The 21,675-nt window shown below is 47.9% G+C and overlaps 5 protein-coding genes across 5 annotated transcripts in view; 3 read left to right on the top strand and 2 right to left on the bottom strand.

The window, feature by feature from the left end:
• The window catches only part of LOC128724693 (sodium channel protein 60E), a 94,149-nt gene extending 92,325 nt beyond the window's left edge, over positions 1 to 1,824 (top strand). Inside the window, exons 30-33 of the mRNA XM_053818414.1 lie at positions 10 to 309; positions 392 to 687; positions 766 to 921; positions 1,364 to 1,824. Of these exons, the coding sequence (XP_053674389.1) occupies positions 10 to 309; positions 392 to 687; positions 766 to 921; positions 1,364 to 1,824 (1,213 nt within the window). The remainder of the gene's footprint in view (positions 1 to 9; positions 310 to 391; positions 688 to 765; positions 922 to 1,363) is intronic.
• A 7,382-nt stretch (positions 1,825 to 9,206) lies between these two features.
• Positions 9,207 to 11,277, bottom strand: LOC128725772 (peptidyl-prolyl cis-trans isomerase 5). Its single transcript, XM_053819543.1, has 3 exons — positions 11,076 to 11,277; positions 10,520 to 10,647; positions 9,207 to 10,014 (listed from the first exon to the last, which is right to left on the bottom strand). The coding sequence occupies exons 1-3, from the start codon at positions 11,151 to 11,153 to the stop codon at positions 9,612 to 9,614; spliced, it is 609 nt and encodes a 202-aa protein (XP_053675518.1). The 5' UTR covers positions 11,154 to 11,277; the 3' UTR covers positions 9,207 to 9,611.
• Positions 11,278 to 13,266: 1,989 nt separating this feature from the next.
• LOC128725109 (collagenase-like) lies at positions 13,267 to 14,115 on the top strand. Its single transcript, XM_053818828.1, has one exon. The coding sequence runs from the start codon at positions 13,267 to 13,269 to the stop codon at positions 14,038 to 14,040; it is 774 nt and encodes a 257-aa protein (XP_053674803.1). The 3' UTR covers positions 14,041 to 14,115.
• Positions 14,116 to 15,789: 1,674 nt separating this feature from the next.
• Positions 15,790 to 18,213, bottom strand: LOC128724692 (serine/threonine-protein phosphatase 6 regulatory ankyrin repeat subunit C). Its single transcript, XM_053818413.1, has 6 exons — positions 18,112 to 18,213; positions 17,910 to 18,026; positions 17,647 to 17,844; positions 17,362 to 17,568; positions 16,506 to 17,287; positions 15,790 to 16,420 (listed from the first exon to the last, which is right to left on the bottom strand). Exons 1-6 carry the CDS (start codon positions 18,211 to 18,213, stop codon positions 15,790 to 15,792), a joined length of 2,037 nt encoding a protein of 678 aa, XP_053674388.1.
• A 1,114-nt stretch (positions 18,214 to 19,327) lies between these two features.
• Positions 19,328 to 20,800, top strand: LOC128724691 (dolichyl-diphosphooligosaccharide--protein glycosyltransferase 48 kDa subunit). The gene has a single exon (XM_053818412.1). It carries the CDS (start codon positions 19,328 to 19,330, stop codon positions 20,696 to 20,698), a length of 1,371 nt encoding a protein of 456 aa, XP_053674387.1. The 3' UTR covers positions 20,699 to 20,800.
• Positions 20,801 to 21,675: the final 875 nt, after the last annotated feature.

Below are 21,675 nucleotides of genomic sequence, written 5' to 3'. Positions count from 1 at the left end.
TTTTACCAGAATCAAGCGTGAACGAGAGCGTTCCCCGATGTCGATGGACGAAGAAAACACCCAAACTTCCAGCCCTGGTGGATGGCAGAGCAAGCTCTCTGCGCTAAACTTCCTTCATCTGCAGGTACACCGTCGTGGAACGGCCACTTCAAGCCGAGCTTCGTCGAGAAAGTCCTCTCGAGCGTCGGATGCGTCCGATTTGAGCGAGCTGGCGGGTCCGTGGCTCAACCTGCCGCTAATGCTGGTGTCCGGCACCAGTGACATGGTGAAGGACGTTAAGCAACAACACTCGAACGGTCTCGAAATGAAGTAAGATTCATTTAATTTCCCCAACATCCTGCGTACTGCCTTATCGCTCAACATCGACCTGATCCCGATTGTTACCCCATAGGGACTCCCCGGATTTAAAGTCACAGCGCCGCAAGTCCTTCTACAGCTTCCCGTTCTTCCTGAGACACCAGGATGCCGTCGAGGAAACGTCTACCTCATCGCCGCAACCCCAGAAGCGACCACTAAAGGACAGTGACACGAACCTATCGCTAACTGCGTCTCTCGATAAAGTACCAGTTCCGCCACCAACGACACCAAAGTCAAAGCGTGCCACTAGCTTCGTCAAGAAGAAGCCTCCACTAGAACGAGGGTTTTCCGCGCAAAGTGCTCTACGTCTAAATCGTAATGCGGTTGTGCGTGAGTATCGTTTGTAGCTTCGGTGCGTTTTCAAAGCAGTTCCACTAACAGTTCTTTGTGCTTCCAAACTTCTTCCAGCTGACGATAAACTCTCAACGTCCGCGGCTGATGTAAGTATTCTCGTCACCGAGCCTTCGCCCGATGTCCCGACCGGGCCAGCACCAGGTGAAACGCTGGTCCACGTGCTGGTGCACCGGGAAAGCGAAGAGTACCAATCGGAGATGGATGAGAAAGGTAAGCAATAAGGACCTCCGCGTTGTTGGCCGTTGATGTGCGTTGAGTTTTTTTTATGTTTTGTTTCTGGTTGGAATGCTTTCCTTCCATCACTGTACGTGTTTTGCTATACAAAAATATAAAACCAGTTTTATACACCCACCAAATTTCAATTGCTACACACCACGTGACACACCGTACGTTCCGTAGCCAAACCACATTGATCACATGCCGATCGTAAGGCGATGCACCTTTGTTTTGTTGTAAATGTGTGTGTATTTTTTTTCTTCTTTCTATGTTCTTCTCTCCCGCTCTGTTCCGTTCCGTCTATCCGTATCCGATGTATGTTTGTTGTGTGTTGTGTGTTGTTTCTTTGACCAAAACCCCGCTTTGGGTGGAACCCGGACCGAAACACCCGCGACGACCAAACTCGGCTCACACCGTCAACCGGACCGGTGGCCAGGCGAACCCAAAGTCAAAGAACCGCGCGATCCGTCCCGAGCAAGTGACATCATACTTTCACCTGGCACCAACGTTGACTATCAAATTCTAGGTGGTCTCGAGGGCGAACCGCGTCCCGTCGTGACGATCTGCGTCGAAAGCCCGCTGGAGTCGCCGGAGCAGGATGCGACCGTGCGCGATCACGGCACGGTAGCGATCCCGATCGATCCGGAACCGATTGACGTGAACTTGCCGCGGGATACGAGCAACATTTTCTACGACTACGACGATCAGACCGGCCAACCAGGGACCGGTACTGGGGCTGCTTCTAATGCTGATGCCACCGGTGGATTGATCGATCCGGAAAATGCCGAGTTTGTGCGAGCTGAATCCACGACGGTTGAGATCGAGAACGAAATCGAGTGTAAAACCCGCCCGGATGCCGGCACACCCAAAAAGGACACCGATGGAGCATCGAGCTGACCATCGGAAGATGCAAGTGACCCACACGCAACCGGAGCAAAGGCTTCGGAATGCGACGGAAAATCGTCAGGCGACAGTTGACAATCTTCTTTTTGAGTAAGTTTCATCCTTTCCTGCTGTCACGTCGTGGCCGGTGGCAGTAGAGAACGTACAGCATTATTGCTGGGTCCGATCCGCTTACTGTGCTCGGCTGCAGGATAACTACCCAGCGCTGGGTTTTCCATTCGGGATGTATCTCTGAAGGCGTGAGAGCTACAATTTACCATATATTGAAACATGAACGACGGTATGTTGTATGGAAGCTAGGCGTTACCAAAGATTCCTTCCTGCCAGTTGAACCTGGTTCATAATCGCTCTACATCCTGATCTCCTTAGTGCGTAGCTCGTAACGAAGTAATTCAAGTTTAAAGACGGCACAAATAATCCCATGTACAGCTAGTGGTAAGCCATGGAAGATAACATGAAAATGGTGGGCAACATGAAAATGTACCAACAAAAAAATGATTACACACACACCCACACACACACACTAATGTTAAACATTTGCATTGACAAAGAAAAACGTAAAAGTGCAACAAACATACATTTCATTCCAATGGAACAGAGGTCCTCGATTTGCAGGACGTATAGGTTATGCTGGATATAGGGGATACGCATCTCTCGGAGTGTGTGAGTGTTTTTTTCCCGATTTCCTTCTATTTGAATCCGCTTCCGACACCTTCTGAACGACCTCCAGGGGACACAGGCCCGTTAGCAACATTGTTATTAAACTTCTTACATATCAGTTTGTGATTACACTTCGTCTGTAGTACCGAGATGGATCAAGTGCACACAGTGCGACACGTTACCCGATGCTTTCGTGTATGTGGATATATTTTTTTAATTCCCATCGTCCTTCTTAGCAACTAAGTAGACTTTTCAAATTTGAGAGACACGAAGAGGTAAAGAGAAAAGTAGAAAACGATTGTTTCCACAGAGCAGTAGGCTAGGAAATGGAGCGATAAAGCTGGAAGATTTTTTTAACTTTAACTAGACAAAAGAGATCACGATAATCAAAACCCGTACGGAGAGATGACTATTTATCAGATTCTATTTTTTCACATTTCCTCACAGTTCTTAGTTACACGTACTTCTCACATTATCTAACACAAACTAGTGAGCAGTGGGAACGATGGGAACGGATTGAGGTGGATGGGATTTCGCTAACGAAGCGAATCCAGCGATCGAATTTAACAGTTGCTAGTGCTAGCTAACGAGCCTAATCACCATAGTAACGTTCGGCTAAAGCTGTAGTAGGCGTGTAGTATCTGTCAGGTTTGCTCATGGCGACCGTGGTATATTGTTCAGAACACAATCAACGCTAATTGTACTATCCTGTGCATCCTGCATGAAATTATGAAAGTTCCCTCTCCCGGGAACGTTTGAATCGACGTGTATTATCGGAGGTAAAGTGCATATTCTAACCTATTTTCTGCCTCCGCCCTGGACGGTGCTGGCAGAAATAAAGGCGATTAAATTCGCAATTCATCTCGAACCTTCCTCACGTTACCGAGAATGACGCTACCTTATGCACCAAGTTAAGGCAAACTGCATTATGCATTATGATTCTCTGTATATAGCTCGATACATATATGATGACACTTACAGAGCGATTTAGCATTAAGAGCACATAACGCATACCGTTGATAGGATACTTTGAGATAAATGAAAAATTAAAAAAAAAGAAAACATCAAGCCACCAGGAGGGTAACGAGAGTTTGCAAACAAAAAAAAACAAGCAGCGCAACATGCAAAAAAAAACCACAACGAGAGTAGGAACAACCAGCAACCTAGGGAAACCGATTCCTTACATTGTATACAACAAAGCTCAGTCAGATTACGGCTGTTTAATGAAAAACTAATTTAATTTACACTATGCTACCCGCCGCCGCCCGGCGACGCCAAGCGGTGCATAGTGGTTAGTGAACGAATACTTGGTAAGTTTAATACGCTTAAACGGTAGTAATCGACAAATAGTGGTTACGTACGCCAGCATGTTAGCCCTTAGGAACGTTTACCGAGCATGCCCTCATCCCGGGTTCGGCCCTGTGTCGCCTGATGGGGGCAGTACATCTCCAAATCGCAGCTTCCAAAATGTTGTTAGATATGATAGAGCGCGGCTATATGCGGGTGGGATGGATGAGAGAGAGTGAGAGAGAGAGAGAGGGGGGCCGAGTGGAAGGAAAATACTGTACATACAACTTGCATCAGAGGAAAGTGCAAACGAACGGACGGATGAGAAGCCGGAAAATCGAACGTTTATTATTAACCACGTTACAACACGTTATTAAACAAGCAAAACACATACAATATAATCACAAGTAAAAGTTTAACAGAGTAAGAGAGCGAGAGCGAGCAGAAACTCATTGCAATAAAGCATAAAGGTAGAGTAACATTATTAGACGAATAAGAAAAACAAATGGCAAACATTAAGTATGTGCGAGAAAGAAAAGCGCATAAATTCGAAAAGAAAGCTTAACGAACGAACGGTGATGGAAAATGAGAAAACACATGCACACAAACGAGAAGAAAAACAATAAATCTACTCTAGGGTTTACAGTTGTTAGAGACCATCGGGCAGGATCTTACACCAAACACGGTGACGGAGCCAATTGCCCCTACCTCCGTGGCGTGAATGTTTTCCTCCCCCAATCGTTTGGTATCGAGCGAGACGTGGAAAGCGAACGAGCCCGGGCGGGATGCAATGTTGTTGATTTAGTTTTAAAGGCGAAAGTAACGCGACCCGAAAATCAACGAGAGCAACTAGAAGAACTAGGAGGAGGCAAGGAACAGGAAAACAAGTACTACACATACCAGATACCAAATGAAACATATATATAAACATATATATTTATCTCCCTAACCGTTTTCGTTTCGACCATTGCGTTGTCGATGTTGGGTTTTGTTTTAGTTCACTGATTACGCTTTGTCACAGGCGCGATCGTCAACCGAATGTTGTTGCGCACGCGTGACAAAGCGATTAAGAGTTATACACCAAAAAAAGAAGAAAAACCTTATAACGAATGAAGCGATGAAGCTGCGTGTACATAGTCAGAGACAGAGAGCGAGGTGGGAGAGTGCTGGAAAGAGGCTTAACGTATCGAAATGAAAATTATTGCCGGCATCATCATTGCTTTATTGCTAGTTCATCCCCCCAAAGCGGCGGAAGGATCAAACTTCGCCTCGTTCTGGTCCCATTTTTCCCTCCCTTAGAGGGTTTAGATAGAAATCGCACTCAACACTTCGCACTGCCTAACTAGGGCAGGCGAGTTAAACGCGTATTTAGCCACATTATCGCTTACAATCTAACGCACGTGTGTGGTGGTTTTGAATTTGAATCGGTTGCGTTTCGAACGTTGCAGGCTTATTTAAACATGATTTGTAGATCACCACGTTGCCGCATGCTCCCCAAGCTAGAAACAAAGGTTCTCCTAAGATTTGCGAAGATTAGCAGCTCAATTGCAATAAAAACGATTCACCTCGCGAAGAAGAAGAGAAAGAAAAAAAAACGGCCAAACAAATAAGACGATCCATCCCCGGAGTGTGGGAGGGACCGGAACCGTGGACGTGGGTTCACCATCAATAACGCAACGAAGCAATAAATGACAATAGCCCTGGGACGCCAGCTGAGAGAAAGAGGGAGGAGAAAGAAAAATGCGCGCCTGCCCCATGCTGCGACCCTTTTTTCGACGACGATCACGATCGTTCACATCCGTAGGATCAGCTGCCCGCGGTTTCATGGCACGCCGGCGAGGCGACCCCGTTTTTCGCTGCCAATTCCGAGTGGTACTGGCGTGATTATCTACTTCTCGAGAGAGGCATCTTCTACCCTTAGTGCAGGAGCGCCAGGAGCAGCCAGAGTGCGCCGAAATAAGCGAATCAACGCCCGGTTGTGTCCGGTGTACGATCGAGTAGGTCGGGTTTGTTTAAGCGCGGTTGATTGCCTTCAATTGGACGGGCCCATGGTCCCGTGTCCGTGATCGCAAGCAACGCTTCTTTGGTGGGGTTTGAACGAAATCCTCAAAGATGCAACCACGCGAGAAGACCAGCATGCGCTGAGGTGCGGCTTCTTGTCGTGAGGATTCCTCACGGATGGTTTATTAATGGCTTGACCGAAAAAAAACCATCTTAAGACGATGTCTTTAGATCGGTTCAAACGGTGGGTGAGTTAGAAAAGAAGCTTTGCTCCACACGAGAAGGTGCATCCTTTTCAGAATCGCTTTCAGGCTTCTGCCACTCGATTCCCGTCACACGCAAAAGCTAGGCAAGCGCAAGCAGGTTAACCTTTCCAGCCGCGAGATCGCACTTTACCGATCGGTAGGTAGTTATGTATGTAAGAAGCCCCCGTAGCACGTAGCAGTATGTTTCTGCAGCCGGCGAAAAATAAAAAAAAAACCGCCCCTTTTGCTGTACATAACACGTTTGAGCGATAATCCAACTGTCGAAGCGGGCGATCTCGATGGATGTTCCTTTCAAAAAGGAAACGCCACGACGAGAACGATCGATAACATGCAACGTCAATTAAGTGTACTCTCGATCGTACCGCACCGTTGCCATTCGGACAACAAGGGTCGTGCTTTTCTTTGCGAAAGTGTGCAAATAAAACCATAAAAACGACACATTTTCTTTGCTCCCACGACGTTCGAGGAGAATTGCACGTGGGTTAAAAGTCGTTTTCCACCCAAAACCCAGTTACGCTTACGATCCCAGTTATTCGAGTAAGCCAATGCCATTACTTAGCGCATGGAGAAGAAAAAAAAACAACAATTTACTAAACACCTCGATAGAGTTGCATTAACGTCTCTAGTATTAAGAACGGTTCCGGTTGATAGGAGCTAGCTGGTAACATGATAACAATGCACCGGTAAATGCACCGTGCACGATTGAAAAACCCCAACACAATTATAAGGAAGCAAGGCGATCGCGCATCGAAATCGAGCGTTGTTTTCTCCATTCCGTTTTCCGTTCCCTCGCTTGTTACGTAGTTTTATACGGTTTTTTGCAATAAAGCATGAGGATAAGCGATGAAGAACGCGAAAACTCTAGTGAGATTAAGGCATTATGTAGCGGTTAAGCCATCTTAAGGTGGGTCAGTTCTGTTAACCAACTCATAGCAATCTTTCTAACGTTCTTCCGGTAGTTGGCGTTTGTGGTGATGCAAAAAAATTGCCAGCTTCGAGGCGCCCAGAATGGATACGGTCGTGTTTGTAATGAAAATGGCGATCTTCGCGCGCCTGTTTGATCGAGCTGGGTGGCGTTCCGTCGGCCAATGATCGACGAGAATTCGAATGGCACATGGAAGCTAAAGAGCAAGAATAGGTGGTAGGAAGCGGCAGCAAAATGGAGACGGAATGCAGAATTTGAAACACTTAGTATTACCGTTTCGGTACCATCAATATTGCGTAGATATTTATCAAACGTTCATCAATCGGTTTGCTGAACATTTCCAGCGTGTAAAAGCTCATGTAAGGGTAGTTTGAAATAAGGCAGTATGATAAGACACTTGAAACACAGAGACACTCGAACACTTAATAAACAACGTGAAACAATCCCGGTCCAGTCCCATCCCAGGCAAAAAAGAAAGCAACAATCAGCAAAACGCGACCATGGAGTGCAAAATTTTACCAAATCACACACTTACTTAACGCAAGTTCACCGAAAGAAACCACAAAAAGTACACAGAGCAAGATACAATACATACAATAAGGTAGGCTCCCGAAGGATAACGGAAGCGAACAGAATAATAATACACATTACTAGCGTCGAGAAAGCATAACAAAATTATATATATATATTAATACAAACCAACCGCAACATCAACAGCAAACAACAACAAACACTTAAGATGATAAGGTAAATTAAAGCTGGAAACCAACTAAGCGAACTTTGTAGAAAGTTAGTTAGAATTTTGTTAAATTATACATAAGCCAGAGCTAGCGTGAGGCAAAAAAAGGGGGTGAAGGGATAAGTAAATGATAAGCGTTCGTGGAAGGAAGTGTTCCAAAAAAAAAAAGGATAGCAGAAACGTTCGTATGCGGAAGCAAACTGTTAACTGCGGCTAAGGAGCAGGCAAATGGCTAGGAAATAGGGAGCTAAAACGGCAAACCCGACGCGCTCGAGGAAATAAAACGAATAACAAATGAAACGAAGACAAATTATTGAAATTTATAGAAACAGATTTGAAAGGTTGTGTAATTATTTAGAGAATACCAAAAAAACTATATATATATACACGCATACATATACAAATATGAAAATTGAGATGCAAAAAAAAAACAAAAGGGCAGCGCTGGAAAGCGTGTTTGAGAACCGATCGGTTACAGGATCGAGAGCCGTTGGAGCCGCTCAACGGGAGGGTGAAAAAGAAACAGCTGCTCCCCATGTTCATGTGGGGTTTATGTCGCTAGATGCTAAGAAAAGTTCGCGGGAAGTGGTGTACATAGGAACAAAAACAAAACAGAGTAATAAAACCTGAAATATTAAAAGATATAACGAAACAAAAGCGTAACTCTGTTCAATCAATCCTACACTACTGCTGATTCCATTCATAAGCTGCTGCAGGTAAGTCCCTGACCTAGACCGTCGGCGTATTTGCGGTAAATATTTACTCGCCAAAGGTAAAGGGCTCGTCGTGTGTTGCGTTGAATCGTACTTGCCCGCTTCCCTTACAATGGGGTCGAGCATCCCCTCCCGCAGATCCAACCACGTTGCCTCACGGCTCTCCGATAGGGGGTTGCTATAATTAACCGGATTGTGCGTAGTTAGCGAGGGAAAAATCAAAAGAATTGCGCCCCGTGTCGCATCAGGAACGGGAAAACAGGTCGGACCAGTGGATCTATTTGGTCCGGTCATCCCGCATGGAGGACAGAGAACAAAAGCCGAAAGATGAGCGTTTTCATCCCACATATGAGGTGTTGTTTAAAATTCTATCACCACCGGAAGTGCGGTTGGAAAGTGGACAGAATCGTTTCACGCTTCATGCTGCCCAGCATGATGGATCGGTGCGTAGATTGTACAGAAACCTATGGCACGTTCAGCAAACCCAAGTACAGCCCATAAACATCGATCACCGGCAGATGCGTTACACCGATAATTAATTACTGCATTACAAGCTCGCTGTTTACCGTAACCATCGCCAACGTTCCATCGATGCAGAGCTAATGGATGGTAGCATGTAATTACACGTCTCGAGAGCTTATCACGATGACGAAGATGACGCGCGGAGATAGCGAAATGATTTGCCAGTCTGGAGCCTTGAAACCCGTCGCCCCCCTGGTTGGGAAAACTTCCTTTCGGAAAAGCGCAGCAAAAGCAATGAAAAAACTACTGTCGGCTATTGGGGTTTTGTGTAAATTTTACGTAAAAATATTCTCCATCTCTCCCTGGTCTTTCTTTTATTACGAGAATTATGTAGTATCAGACAGACTGTTCTATCGTCTCTAACGCCAACCCTCCACACTCGACATCGTCCGGCACCGAGAAGACGCGATCGTCGGCGTAAGGCAATGGGTGAATGTGGTGATCAGGATGCTGGAGATGCTCGCCCCGGTACAGATAGATATCGATATCGTCTCCTGGGTCTTCTTCAACACCTTAATCCGTCTCACTGGGAACGGTTTTTGTCGTCGTCGTCGTCGTCGTTGTCGTCGTCGTTGTGGTCCCGTGGGTCGATCGTTGAATCAAAAGAAAAGCCCAGATCCTTTCTCTCTCTCTCTATCTATCTTTCTCTCGCTCTATCACTCATGCGCTTACTCGGTGGCATCGCTCTTCGCGACGGCAAACGGTGCATCGACCGGCATGGAACCGCAGTCAGCGATCACGACATCGCTCGATGGCCGATCGCGCCCATCGGTGGAGGTGTTCTCGATCTTTCGCACAACGTCCATACCCTCCAGCACCTTGCCGAACACGACATGACGCCCATCCAGCCAGCTCGTCTGCTTAACCGTGATGAAGAATTGCGAACCGTTCGTGTCCTTGCCCGCGTTAGCCATCGACAGCCAGCCAGCGCCGTAGTGCTTCAGCTTGAAGTTTTCGTCGGCGAAACGTTCGCCGTAGATCGAGCGACCTCCGGTGCCATCGCCCTTGGTGAAGTCACCACCCTGGATCATGAAATCACGGATAACCCGGTGGAACTTGCTGCCCTTGTAGCTGGAAGGACGAAGTGCGCGTCGAGGCAGAATGAATAATTTATGCACACAAATAGAATGATCGCTAGAGATCGAATAGCCAGTGTTTCGCGTATCTCGTAATTTTGTGTGAAGGGGGAAAAGGGTGGAAAATGGACGTTGGGGGTGATGAACTTTGTGTTATTCCATAAGCGAACAGCCTGAGCATAAAGAGAAAGCCCGAGATACCCGAGAACGTCGGCACAGAGCACGTCACGGCAGCATCCGGTTTTATTCCCATCCCCTTTCATGATCGCTTTTCCATACGCGGCATTGGCCGTACTTTTCATACGCACAGTAGGGGATGTAATTGAGTGACTGACCTCACTCCTGAGCGTGGGATGATGATGAGGGGGAAACGCGCGTACATTGCGTTAATGAAATATGCAAATTTCCCAGCCCTACCGTAAATGACGAATCGCATTTGATAAGCAGTTGTGTGTGAGTGTGTATGTTTTTTTACTTATTCCACAAAAAAAAGCACTTACCCTTCTCCGACGGTCGTCTTTTCGGCCAGCTCCTTGAAGTTGCGTGCCGTTTTGGGTACGGTCGCCCCGAACAGACCGATCACGACGCGTCCCTCCGGTTTGCCACCGATCGTGATATCGAAGTAGACCTACACACGAGAAAGCAACGGGATTTGGAGAGCGAAAGTTGAATTAAAACATGTTCTACAGTGCTGGCCGGTTAGGCAACAGGATGTCGAATTGTGGTGCCTTGATGTTTGCCCAGGGGCAAGTGGCATCATGACGCGATGATGATAGAATGCGGGGCTATCGTTCTCGCGTATCACAAATGGACACGTAGACATTTTCTTTCCGTATCGCCACCATCAATCATAATCTTCGGGAAGGGATGAATTTTACGGGCGTTCATGCGCCTCGTACTATGGTGAGTTGGGGCGATAACGTGAGCAAATCTTACCGGCCGGCGCTATTTTTGCCACCAGCGCGCGATGTGTTGGAAGTTTTGTGTATCTTTTGCTTCTTTTTTTTTCCTTATTATGCTAAACATGTGTCTAATGCAGCAGTTGCGCCGGCTCACCTTATCCGTAACCTTTGGCCCATCGCCGGAGGCCAATGCACCGGCCACCAGCACGCTTAGCACAATTAGGAACTTCATAATTGGTTCACCAACAAACAAGCACAAATAGAAGGAATGCAAAGCACGGAACTACGGATTACAACGTCTGCACGCGAGCAGCTTTTTTAAAGAATTAAGGTTGTTTCATTGTGTGGATTGTGTTCCCATGCGGGAGAGCCCTTCACGGCGTGCGCTACACGGGCAACACTAGTGTGTCGCACTCGCAACATACGCTTATGCTTTGGTTCTGTTTTATGCTTCTTAGCCATTACATAGCTATTTTGTATGCAATTTTGTGTATGTAAAATTTCAAAAAATATACGAATTTAGATTAAAAGAAACACTTATATTGTTTGAATACATGTGCTCTGCTAGATGAGTAAAAATATATGCTTACTAGCATGCGCTACACATCAGTATTTCACATTATTACAGGGAGCATAGTCCCAGCCAGAACACGACAAATGTTGCGAAAGTATTCTAGCGTGGTTCATACTTCTAGGTTGATTGCTTTACGGATTTGTTCTAAGATATATCGTTAAATAATATTCTCTTTCTTATTGTAATTTGAATCACATTTGAATCTGTCTTCTCGTTACGATTTGATTTAGTTATTTTATATTGATTCTTCATTTCTAACCGCAAGAGTCGTTCGATTTTCGTTTACTTTTTCGTTTGTTTTATGGCGCCATTTTAAGTACTGTTCTTTTTTAATACTTTGGATATTAAACTTTGGGCTACAACATTCTACTACTAATTAGTATTGTAATGTACTTAAAGTACACACAAGAGTACAGTATACACAAGAAGCGCACGTGGTCGAACGAAATCGGTTGACAATCACTAATCTTGATCTTTATGGTGGGCAAAGATTGGCACCTTTTCTTTACTGCGTCTCCTATGTGCATGAGGGTGAATAAAAAATTCCTGCTCGTTCGTCCGAAATCATATCAGTACGACCAGCCTATCGGAACATTAGCGAGTCTGATGAATACATCGTGGCATCACAGTTCTGCACACCACTCCATTTCGTTGTACGGGAAAGTTTCGGTGGCTGGATACTAGTTGATACTGGCATACTTGCCCATAAGAATGAGTCTTTACCATTTCAATCTTCTGTATTTTGAATTAAGCAACAAGTGGCCTAGCAACTCCATGTTGAAACCGTTGAAACTTCTATGGATAGATCAATTCTGTTACTACAAAAATGTTTTCGACAGAAAAAATCATGAAATATGCATTTCAAGATATTTTTAAATGCACCAGCGTGCATTTGCAAAATAAAGATAAAATGTTTTGGGACTCCACGTGAATGCAATGTTAAAAATTCAAGAAAAAACCCCTCCGTTTAGTAAAAATCATGTGACCATCTCAAATGAAATCAACGTTACGATGGAGTCAATAAAAAGCAATCCCGCTACTGAGCAGTCCAGTTACTACCGAGACGGCTCGGATTATTTTACATTAATCAGCAGTATTATCTGCATCAGCAACTAATGACTGGGTCTTCAAGTACATGCAACCTCTTAACAATAGAAATGTCTCATAAAGATTCCAGTAACATAGATTCCACTTGGTTGATGCATTCTTCACTTACTTGTAATTTATGGAAAAAGAATCTATGGTTGGAAAATATTTTCCACTAAATTTAAAGACATAAGAAAGAACTTAGATTATCAGAAATATTCATTCCTCCTCCTCGACATCACGTTACTTGGCGTAGAAGCGGTGCTTCCGCATGCTAGTTCCTTGACCTCCCACTCAGTATTAGCTTCGGTAAGCTTCAGTTCCGCTTCCGGATGCTCCTTATGAACAATTATGCTTCCCACCAGCAACCCGGGCAATCCCACCGTAGTGCCCCATCATATTGGGTCAATGGATAATAAACAAAACACTTCACAACTGCATTGGCAGACACTTCAAGCCGTCTCGTAGTAATCTGCATGGAACGGCCCGAGAAACGGGGCCTTTTTCCCGCGAAATGAACTTCTTCGTCGCTTATCAAACCGAGATAAACTTCATTTCCGACACGGCTTCTCGCAAGACCCGGCCAATCGTTAGCATCGATTATAAAAAGGAAACCCCGACCGAGCATGCCACACACAACACGCTTTCCTTAGTTTTCGTGCGGATCGAAAGTCGTGAATTCAAAATGCAAACCGTTACGGTGCTGTTTGCCTGCCTGGCATCGCTTGCCCTCGTCCGGGCAGCGCCAGGAGTGCGCGTGGTCAACGGAGAGACGGCATCCTTGGGTCAGTTCCCGTACCAGGTTCGGTTGACCGTGAATCTGGCCAACGGACAGCGTGCTCTGTGCGGTGGATCGCTGCTAAGCGACGAGTGGGTCCTGACGGCGGCTCACTGTGTGCAGAAGGCGAAATCCTTGGATGTGCATCTTGGAGCGGTCGATTTCGACGACAAAACCAACGATGGCCGGGTGGTGCTGGTGTCGGAGAACTTTTTCGCCCACGAAAAGTACAACCCGCTGTTCGTGGTGAACGACGTGGCGCTGGTGAAGCTTCCGGAGAAGGTTCAGTTTAACGATCGCGTCAAACCTGTGGCACTTCCGAGCGGTAACAGTGACTACACGGAACGTCCCGTCGTCGTTAGCGGTTGGGGACTGATGAAGACCGGTGGAGAGGTGGCTCAAGAGCTCCAGTACGCCACACTGAAAGTCATCACGAACGTGGAATGCAGCAAAACCTTCAGCCCGTTGGTGGTGCGCAAGAGTACGGTGTGTGCGCGCGGTGATGAGAAACAATCGCCCTGCAACGGTGATTCTGGTGGTCCGCTTGTTCTGGCCGACGAAAAGACGCTGGTCGGTGTGGTGAGCTTTGGCCATGCATTGGGCTGTGAGCGAGGCTTCCCGGCGGCTTTCTCGCGTGTCACTTCCTACAGGGATTGGGTCAAGAAGCACACGGGACTGTGAGGCGCTTTTAACCGTTTTTACGTGAATAAAAACACGCACAACCACACGTGTCCTTAACGCAGTAACGGCCGACAACGTATGATTAGTAGAAAAATGAAATGCATCTGTTTATTATCTCTCTTACGATCTACCGAAACGTATGCTCCGCTGGCTACACACGCCAACTGAGGCCCACGCGTCTACGCGTGTGGTCCAGTCCGATCCGCCATCATTCCGTTGAATCCTCACAACGAAGGACAACGTTCGCTCAGGTAGCGTGCCCTTCGGAGCACGAAGGAAGGCTGATGATTATTGTTTGTGAGCGTGTGTCGGTCTGTCTGTGGTTGTTTGTTTTTTTTTGTTAATTTTTTTCTTCATTCTTTTCGTTCGACAACTTATACACTTCGATCGCAGGATGCTCCTACTCGCGAAAGGGGCGACATCCTGTCCCGCTGATGCCCCCCACACTTCGCTTCCGCCCTTACATGCTAACCGATATATCTTAGTTTACGACTGTACACTTTTTAAACGCAGTAACAAAACTCAACGCAACGACTCTCTGAGCTGAGGGGTCCTTGATTTTCGCGCGATCGATCTACTCCACACTTACTCTCTTATGCTTATTGCGGCGTGAGCATAAATGCTACTTATGCGCAGCATACCCAGCAAGTCAAGAGCGATCGCACCCATTCCAGTTCCCGATCAACTATGAAGCGTATGTGTAGGGCGCAGAATGCTTGCATTCTCGTTCGCCAAATGCGGTTGTTGAACACTATGTATTTTTTTCTCTATCCATTCCTCTCTTCTTCTAACAAAAGCATCACGATGTCGGTTAGTAATAGCAAAACGATTTCAGCCAGTAACAATCAATCCAAAAAGGTCCAAACAAACACAAACCGAACTTGCCAGTGGGTTTAGTGGGTGTATCGTGCTTAGCAGTAGGTTCGATATACTCTAGTATGCTTAATTAAAACCAACAATGTTTTTTTGCACGCGGGACAGACCCTTCCTACCGCTATTTGTACACCTTTGTCTGCCCGCGTGCATTCCCGCTATGATGGGTAGCAATGGTCGAAGAAATCGAGCTTGCTTTCCTGTGTGTCGCTCGATCAAGCGAATGTCCGACGTATGATGGGGATGCTCTGCACCATAACCATGCTCTCTGTCGCCTGTGTTTGCAATCAATCCTTCGTTTGTCCATTCGTTCAGATAGGCCGAGGTCTTCACACCACGCGAGGTAGAGAAGCAGTCGCACAAAACATCCAGATTGGCGATCCCTCTCCAATGAATGTTAGATGAACTGTGTACGAAGCAGCCTGTACATGCAGCTAGTGTCATTCCTGGTGGCTCATGGTGTGTTTCCGAGATTCTACAAGTATGCACTCAAAGGCAGCTCATTGAGACGGCGTGGCTGAGGTGCACGTGCTTGTAACGATTTGGATTCATGGCTTCTTCAGTGCAGGAGGAACCAATTATGGCTCACAAGACTGGCAGCAGAAAATTATGTATCCGGCAATGGTTATGCCACCCATGACGCACGATGCAGAGTATTCCCTGAGAGAAATACGCTCCCCCATCAAACGCTGGACGAATTTCACGCTTGCGAACGATGTAGCTATTGCTATTTGTAAAGGTAGCTGTGTCAAGGAGGCGCCACAACGTTACGTATTTGTTGCAGTTTTAAGGTCATGCACACCCGGCACCGAAGTTTTGTCCTCATCTCTTCCGCAATGCTTCCGCATAGTATACCGGACGCAACGGGGGCCGCTTCTAGATGATCTCGACCATACTGGACGCGGCGTTGCCTTGCTTCAGCGTTTGCACCTCTTTCTCTAGCTTTTGCACCCGTGTCCGGTACTCTTCGTTTTGCTTCTGCGACAGCTCGAACTGTTTCCGCAGGTCCTCGGTTTGCTTTTTCACCTCCAACAGCTGCCGTTCGAGCATCTCGACCATCAGGCTGGACGCCGGGGTCGTGCTATTCGACTGGGAGGAGTTAGCAGACGTGGAGTTGCCCAGCGTCGTAACGCGATGGTACACGGACCCTACGCGGGACGATGGAGATGTTTCCACCGATACCACCGTATCTTGGGGCAGTTTTGTGGGCAGTGACGAGATGATCTCCATGCCGGTCGCCGTTCGTAGCCGCTTTACACCGTCCGCGGAGGTGATGATGTGCCGGTTGTGCCCGCTCGATAGACCGTTCGCTAAGCTTACACTACCGGAACCGGAGGCACTACTGCTGCTGTTTAGTTTCGCTTGCACCACCTCGCTACCGGATTTGCTGCCCGTCATCACCGGAATTCGCTGGCCCGATTTAGTCATAACGATTTTGCTTATATGTTTGGTGCTTAAGCCACCGCCAGGCGCAGGTAAAACGTGCGGACGACTGTTGATAGGAACTCTGGAAGTAGGAGAAACAAAAACCCGTCATCGTTAAATCGCGGCATGGAACAAAGCTGCAGCTTTCGAATCGAAAGCCCACCCACCTCACAGTAGCTGAGGTGACCGCTTTCTTGTACTCCGACGACGGGACCCGCTTGATGCTCCCCACCTCGCCGCCGCAAATCTGCTTGAACTCTTCCGCCGACAGGATCTTGATGACCTTGTTCGTTTTGATCGTCGGTGGAGTTCCCCCACTCGACTGATGGACGTGATGCAGATGCGAATGGTGCTGCTGGCCAGGTATGCTGACGCCGTACGAACCGGCCGAGGAGGACTGCTTTTTGATGATTTTGATTGTCTTCGTTTTTGGGTGCACGCCACCCGCTCCATGCACCGTCGATACCGGGTGGATCGTTTGCTTGTGCAGCTGGTGCACGGGCTGATGGTGGTGGGTGTGCATGTTTCTCGTTTCCTTGAGCGCAAACTTGCCGGCCTCCGAAAGTACGATCTTTCGCCCGCTCTTGATGGCCGACGTGATGAGACTGCCGGTGTCGTCGGACGGCATTAGCGTGATGCCGTGATCCTTCAGCATCTGCAGCGTCGTCGAGTCGAGGTTTTTCGGGTCCGCCTTTGTGCTTTGCACCAGGTTCGTTATGGCATCGCTTAGGCTGTCCTCCTTCTCGATGAGAAGGTCCGTATCGGACGTGTTGTGGAGTCGGTTGTGGGCGGAGTGCACCGATAGGTTACTGTTGCTGTCGTTGCTTAGGTCCATTGTAATAGCGTCCTCTACTTCGGCGTTTTCCTCGTCGGCACCCTGTTGCCCAACCAAATGACGCTCCTTGTGTTGCTGCAGCTCGTACATCAGACTGTCCGTGGCTTCCTGCACCTGGAATGCAAACCCGCGCGTTGGTTTACTTACAACAACGAGACCGTAGATAGAATGGACATTGTGTTCCTTACCCCAACTTGCTCACAACTAGCGGCTCGCATCTGGTTCGCGAGCAGCAGTATCCGCACCAGCTCCGATTGACCCGTATCCGTCGCCAGCTGGATGGGCGTTTTGTTGAACTTTGAGACCGCGTTTGGGTCAGCACCGTGCTGTAGCAGCATTTCCACGATCTTATCGTGATGCTTCTCGACCGCCCAGTGAAGAGCCGTCATTTTCAGCTACAAACGAGAGGTGAGAGTGTATAAATGGTAGGATAATTCACGAAAAGCTCGCTATCGAGCTACGGGATTACGTACCATGTCTTTCGCATCGACCTCACACTTATTGCTGAGCAACAATTCCACCACCTCCAGGTTTCCGTGATACACGGCCATGTGTAGTGGCGTTCGGTCGACTTTTGTCTTCGAGTCCTTGCTTATGCCAGCTCTTAGGAGTACTTTGCACGTCTCGATGTGGTTGTACCGTGCGGCTAGATGAAGCGGCGTCGTACCCAGCTAGTATTTGGAAGGGAAAAATCAGTAAATGGCACCTCAAAACACCGTACAATTGCTTTTCTCACCCAATCCGCCGTAAATGGTGCACCACGGCTCATCAGCTCGTGCACCTTTTCCGTGTTGCCAATGCGGGCCGCCTGCAGGAGCGCTTTCCCGAGGTCCGTTATCACCGTCTGATACTTCTGTGGAATCCAATCGGTGAAAACCGATCCAATCGATTAGTTCCCTTGCGGAAGGATGTCAAGCAAGCATTGCTAGGCCACTTACCCCACCGCCAATGCTGTTCGAGAACTTCTCCATCGATTCCTCGGAATCGTTGCTCGCTATCATATCGACGCCGAGGTTGTCGAACAGTTTCTCCGTAAACATGATCGTTCGGGTTTCCTCCAGGCGGCTTGTACCGTCGTACATGCGAGCGGTGCGCTTTCGCTGTCCGTTTCTCTTGCCTTCGACGATGCGTACAGTGCAGATGCCGGAGTGAAATTTACCGAACAGAAACGGATGTGACCTGTGGAAACGCAGAAGCAGTGCGGAAACGCAAGAACGGGTGAGTTTTCCGCAAAAATCACGCACGCAGAACGCCACAACGGGAAACGAAAGCAGAAATTCCAGTTTTCCTTTCGTTCCGCTCGTCGCCTTAACCCGCGTTCGACCACCTCCACGGACGTGCACGGACGGTCTGTGCCCTTTCACCCTGCGGCAACAGGCAACAGGATACAATTCAGGCACACCAAAATTTCCCACAGTTATGGTGTGGGAAAAGCGGCCACCTTGCGCCGCAACATGCGGCTTCGTGCACTTTCCACCCGGAAGCGCCAGAGGCCAACCACTAGGTTGTTGGAACGTAAAGGAATTTCGCAGAGCAGCTGCCTTCTCCAGCGTCGTGCAGCAATGATTCGGATGTGGAACGGAAGTGAAAAGGATCGTAATTTCGCGGTGGTCGCGCGTATTGGGAACGAAATTCTACCGGTACCGCACGGCGAAGGGTTTGGGCACATGAGCGAAAGCACGGAAAGTCCACATAGAACGTGTTGTTTACCAGTAAGAAACAGAATTTCCACGGTCTGCTCGGTTTTGGCGTACATCGAAGATTTTATTTGTATTCAATATTTTGACAATTTAGTGTTGGCGTTGGTTTTGACACTGTTGACTTATGCGTGGTGAAATAGTGCAGGTTAGGTCACCATGTGCTCCTCGCATCTGTTGTACTAAAAAAGGTGTCTAGGATAATGATAAATTTCCTTATTAAATTGCCATGTGTTGTGGTTAAAATGTACCGATTTCATGAAAAAAATCCTTTAGAAAGATGATTTAATTATGATCGTTTACCATGCTTCACCGTGGGCTATGAAAGTTGATCTCAAACCTCGAAAGGACAACAGGGTGACCAGAGCCGATTTCAAACCGCTGAATTGCCATTCTGCGCTTTTCCAGCGATTTCGGTCGGCTGTCAAACGAGTTCTTTTCACAGTTTCGTGCCAACATGTCGGTAAATCGTGCGTGCATCGGCTTTGTGGCCCTTTTTCTGCTTACCCTGCTCGCTTACACCCCCTCGGCGGCGGTGGCCGAGCCAGGAGAAACACTGGTCCTGCTGGACAACCTGGCCATCCGGGAAACACATTCCATCTTCTTCAAATCACTCCAGGAGCGGGGCTACAAGCTCACCTTCAAGCTAGCCGACGATGCCAATCTCGTCCTCTCGAAGTACGGCGAATTCCTCTACCAGCATCTGATCCTGTTTTCGCCCTCCGTCGAGGAGTTCGGGGGCTTGATCAACGTGGAAGCCATCACGGAATTCATCGACAACGGTGGCAATGTGCTGGTGGCCGGCAGCACCTCATCCGGAGATGCGCTGCGTGAGCTCGCGTCCGAGTGCGGGTTTGAGGTGGACGAGGAGAAGGCAGCTGTCATCGACCACCTAAACTATGACGTGTCCGATACCGGCGACCACACCACGATTGTGGCCTCACCCGAAAACCTGATCGATTCGAGCATCATCGTTGGAAGCCGATCGGCGGTGGCACCGTTGCTGTACCGTGGCACTGGACTGCTGGCGGATCGTGAAAATCCACTTGTCTTACAGCTTCTGACGGCCGAGAGCACCGCGTACAGTTACGTACCGGATGCCCCCATCAAGGAGTATCCGCACGCCGTCGGAAAAGGCACGTTGCTGATCGCAGCCCTGCAGGCACGCAACAACGCACGTGTCGTCTTCTCCGGCTCGCTGTATTTCTTTTCCGATGAAGCGTTCCTTTCACCGGTACAACGGGCGCAGGATGGCAAGCAGTACCCGCGATCTGGCAACCAGGACGTCGCAATGGCCGTCAGCAAGTGGGTGTTTGGCGAAAACGGCGTGATCCGTGTGCGCTCGGTTACACACCACAAGGAGGGAGAATCTCAGCCCCCGTCCGCGTACACCGTGACCGATCCGGTCGTGTACACGATCGAGATCGAAACTCGGGCCGGTGATGGCAAATGGAAGGCGTTCGAGGCAACCGATGTGCAGCTGGAGTTCGTCCGAATCGATCCGTTCGTACGGACGACCCTGGCCATGGTGGGAGGAGGCCGGTATGAGGCGCGTTTCCGCATCCCGGATGTGTATGGAGTGTACCAGTTTAAGGTGAATTACGATCGGATCGGCTACACGCACCTCTACTCGACGACACAGGTATCCGTCCGGCCACTTACGCACACACAGTACGAGCGGTTCATCCCCAGCGCCTACCCGTACTATGCCAGCGCCTTCTCGATGGTGGTCGGCATGTTCGTGTTCTCGTTCCTGTTCCTGCACTTCAAGGACGATGGCACCAAGCCGAGCCGCTCGGTTACGGGAACCGAAAAGAAGTCTCAATAAACCAGAGATAGCGAGTTGAAGTAACCGAACAACCGATAGGGTGGTGGCAAAAGAAAAAACACCACATAAACCACTGTAAACCGCAAAACGGTCGCATAATAAACGAACAACTTAACAATAGAAACGCTTGAACACTTATTTCATATTCTGTAATTCCTTTATTAGTCTTTTTCCCAATGCAACAGTATGGTTTTAATTGTTCAGTTTATTCGTTTTTCCGCTCGGCTCCGGGTTTGGAGATAAAAACCGCGAGTCCTCGTGCCACGTCGCACATCTACACAGTTTTGGGGGAGGAGGAGGCTGGGAGTGAGATGGAGGCCAAAACCTAACTCTCGTTATCGCATTGCAACTGGCAAGAAAACACAACATCTGGGATGATACGTAATGTACACGCAGCTACTCTACGATGATTCTCGCTTCTACTCCGTGCGTGCGTGGTACTATTGCTGATTGCGATCGTCTACGATCATTCGCCTAATAGCACGTCAAACAAATGGAAAACTTAACGCGCTGGTTCAAGGGCAAAAAAGGGAACCCAACATAACGAGTACAACGTAACCAACGACAAGGTGTAACATCTGCGAACGATCTGATCCGATTCGTCCTTTCGGCAAACAACGATATGTTTGGGTCAAACAACAATTCGGTACTTCTATCTGTTTGTGCCATTTTGGGTTCGGGGATGGTGCGTGATTCTAAACTGTTCGTATTATGCCAATCGTTGTGGGTTATCTATTTACACGTATAGCTTCTATAGGGAGCGGTAATTTTGTGTCTTCTTTCAAATAATACTGATCGCCAACTAAACATTTTAGAAATAGCTGTCCTACTTTCGACTAATCTCTCTATCTCGTTGATTGGTTAAACTAATTGGCTCGCGTGCCACGAAGATTAAGATTTTTAACTTCGAATTGATCACGTTTTTTTTTGTGATTTTACCTTCCACAAACTAAAACTGGTAAAACAGCACACGTGCT

Source organism: Anopheles nili, chromosome 3 (assembly GCF_943737925.1).
Source record: "Anopheles nili chromosome 3, idAnoNiliSN_F5_01, whole genome shotgun sequence".
NCBI classification, from domain to species: Eukaryota; Metazoa; Arthropoda; class Insecta; order Diptera; family Culicidae; genus Anopheles; species Anopheles nili.
The sequence above is the reverse complement of the archived record's forward strand: the minus strand, read 5'-3'. Positions and strand labels throughout refer to the sequence as shown.

Bases quoted from the DNA above. Each gene is read 5' to 3' on its own strand.
- LOC128724691 (XM_053818412.1), top strand. From the start codon at position 19,328: ATGTCGGTAAATCGTGCGTGCATCGGCTTTGTGGCCCTTTTTCTGCTT.
- LOC128725772 (XM_053819543.1), bottom strand. From the start codon at position 11,153: ATGAAGTTCCTAATTGTGCTAAGCGTGCTGGTGGCCGGTGCATTGGCC. The intron at 10,648-11,075 runs GTGAGCCGGCGC...TCTCGTGTGTAG, and splicing joins GGCCAAAGGTTACGGATAAG to GTCTACTTCGATATCACGAT. The intron at 10,015-10,519 runs GTAAGTGCTTTT...TCGTCCTTCCAG, and splicing joins AAGACGACCGTCGGAGAAGG to CTACAAGGGCAGCAAGTTCC.
- LOC128725109 (XM_053818828.1), top strand. From the start codon at position 13,267: ATGCAAACCGTTACGGTGCTGTTTGCCTGCCTGGCATCGCTTGCCCTC.
- LOC128724692 (XM_053818413.1), bottom strand. From the start codon at position 18,213: ATGTTTACGGAGAAACTGTTCGACAACCTCGGCGTCGATATGATAGCG. The intron at 17,288-17,361 runs GTAAGGAACACA...TTTGCATTCCAG, and splicing joins CTAGTTGTGAGCAAGTTGGG to GTGCAGGAAGCCACGGACAG. The intron at 16,421-16,505 runs GTGGGTGGGCTT...TCCTACTTCCAG, and splicing joins GTCACCTCAGCTACTGTGAG to AGTTCCTATCAACAGTCGTC.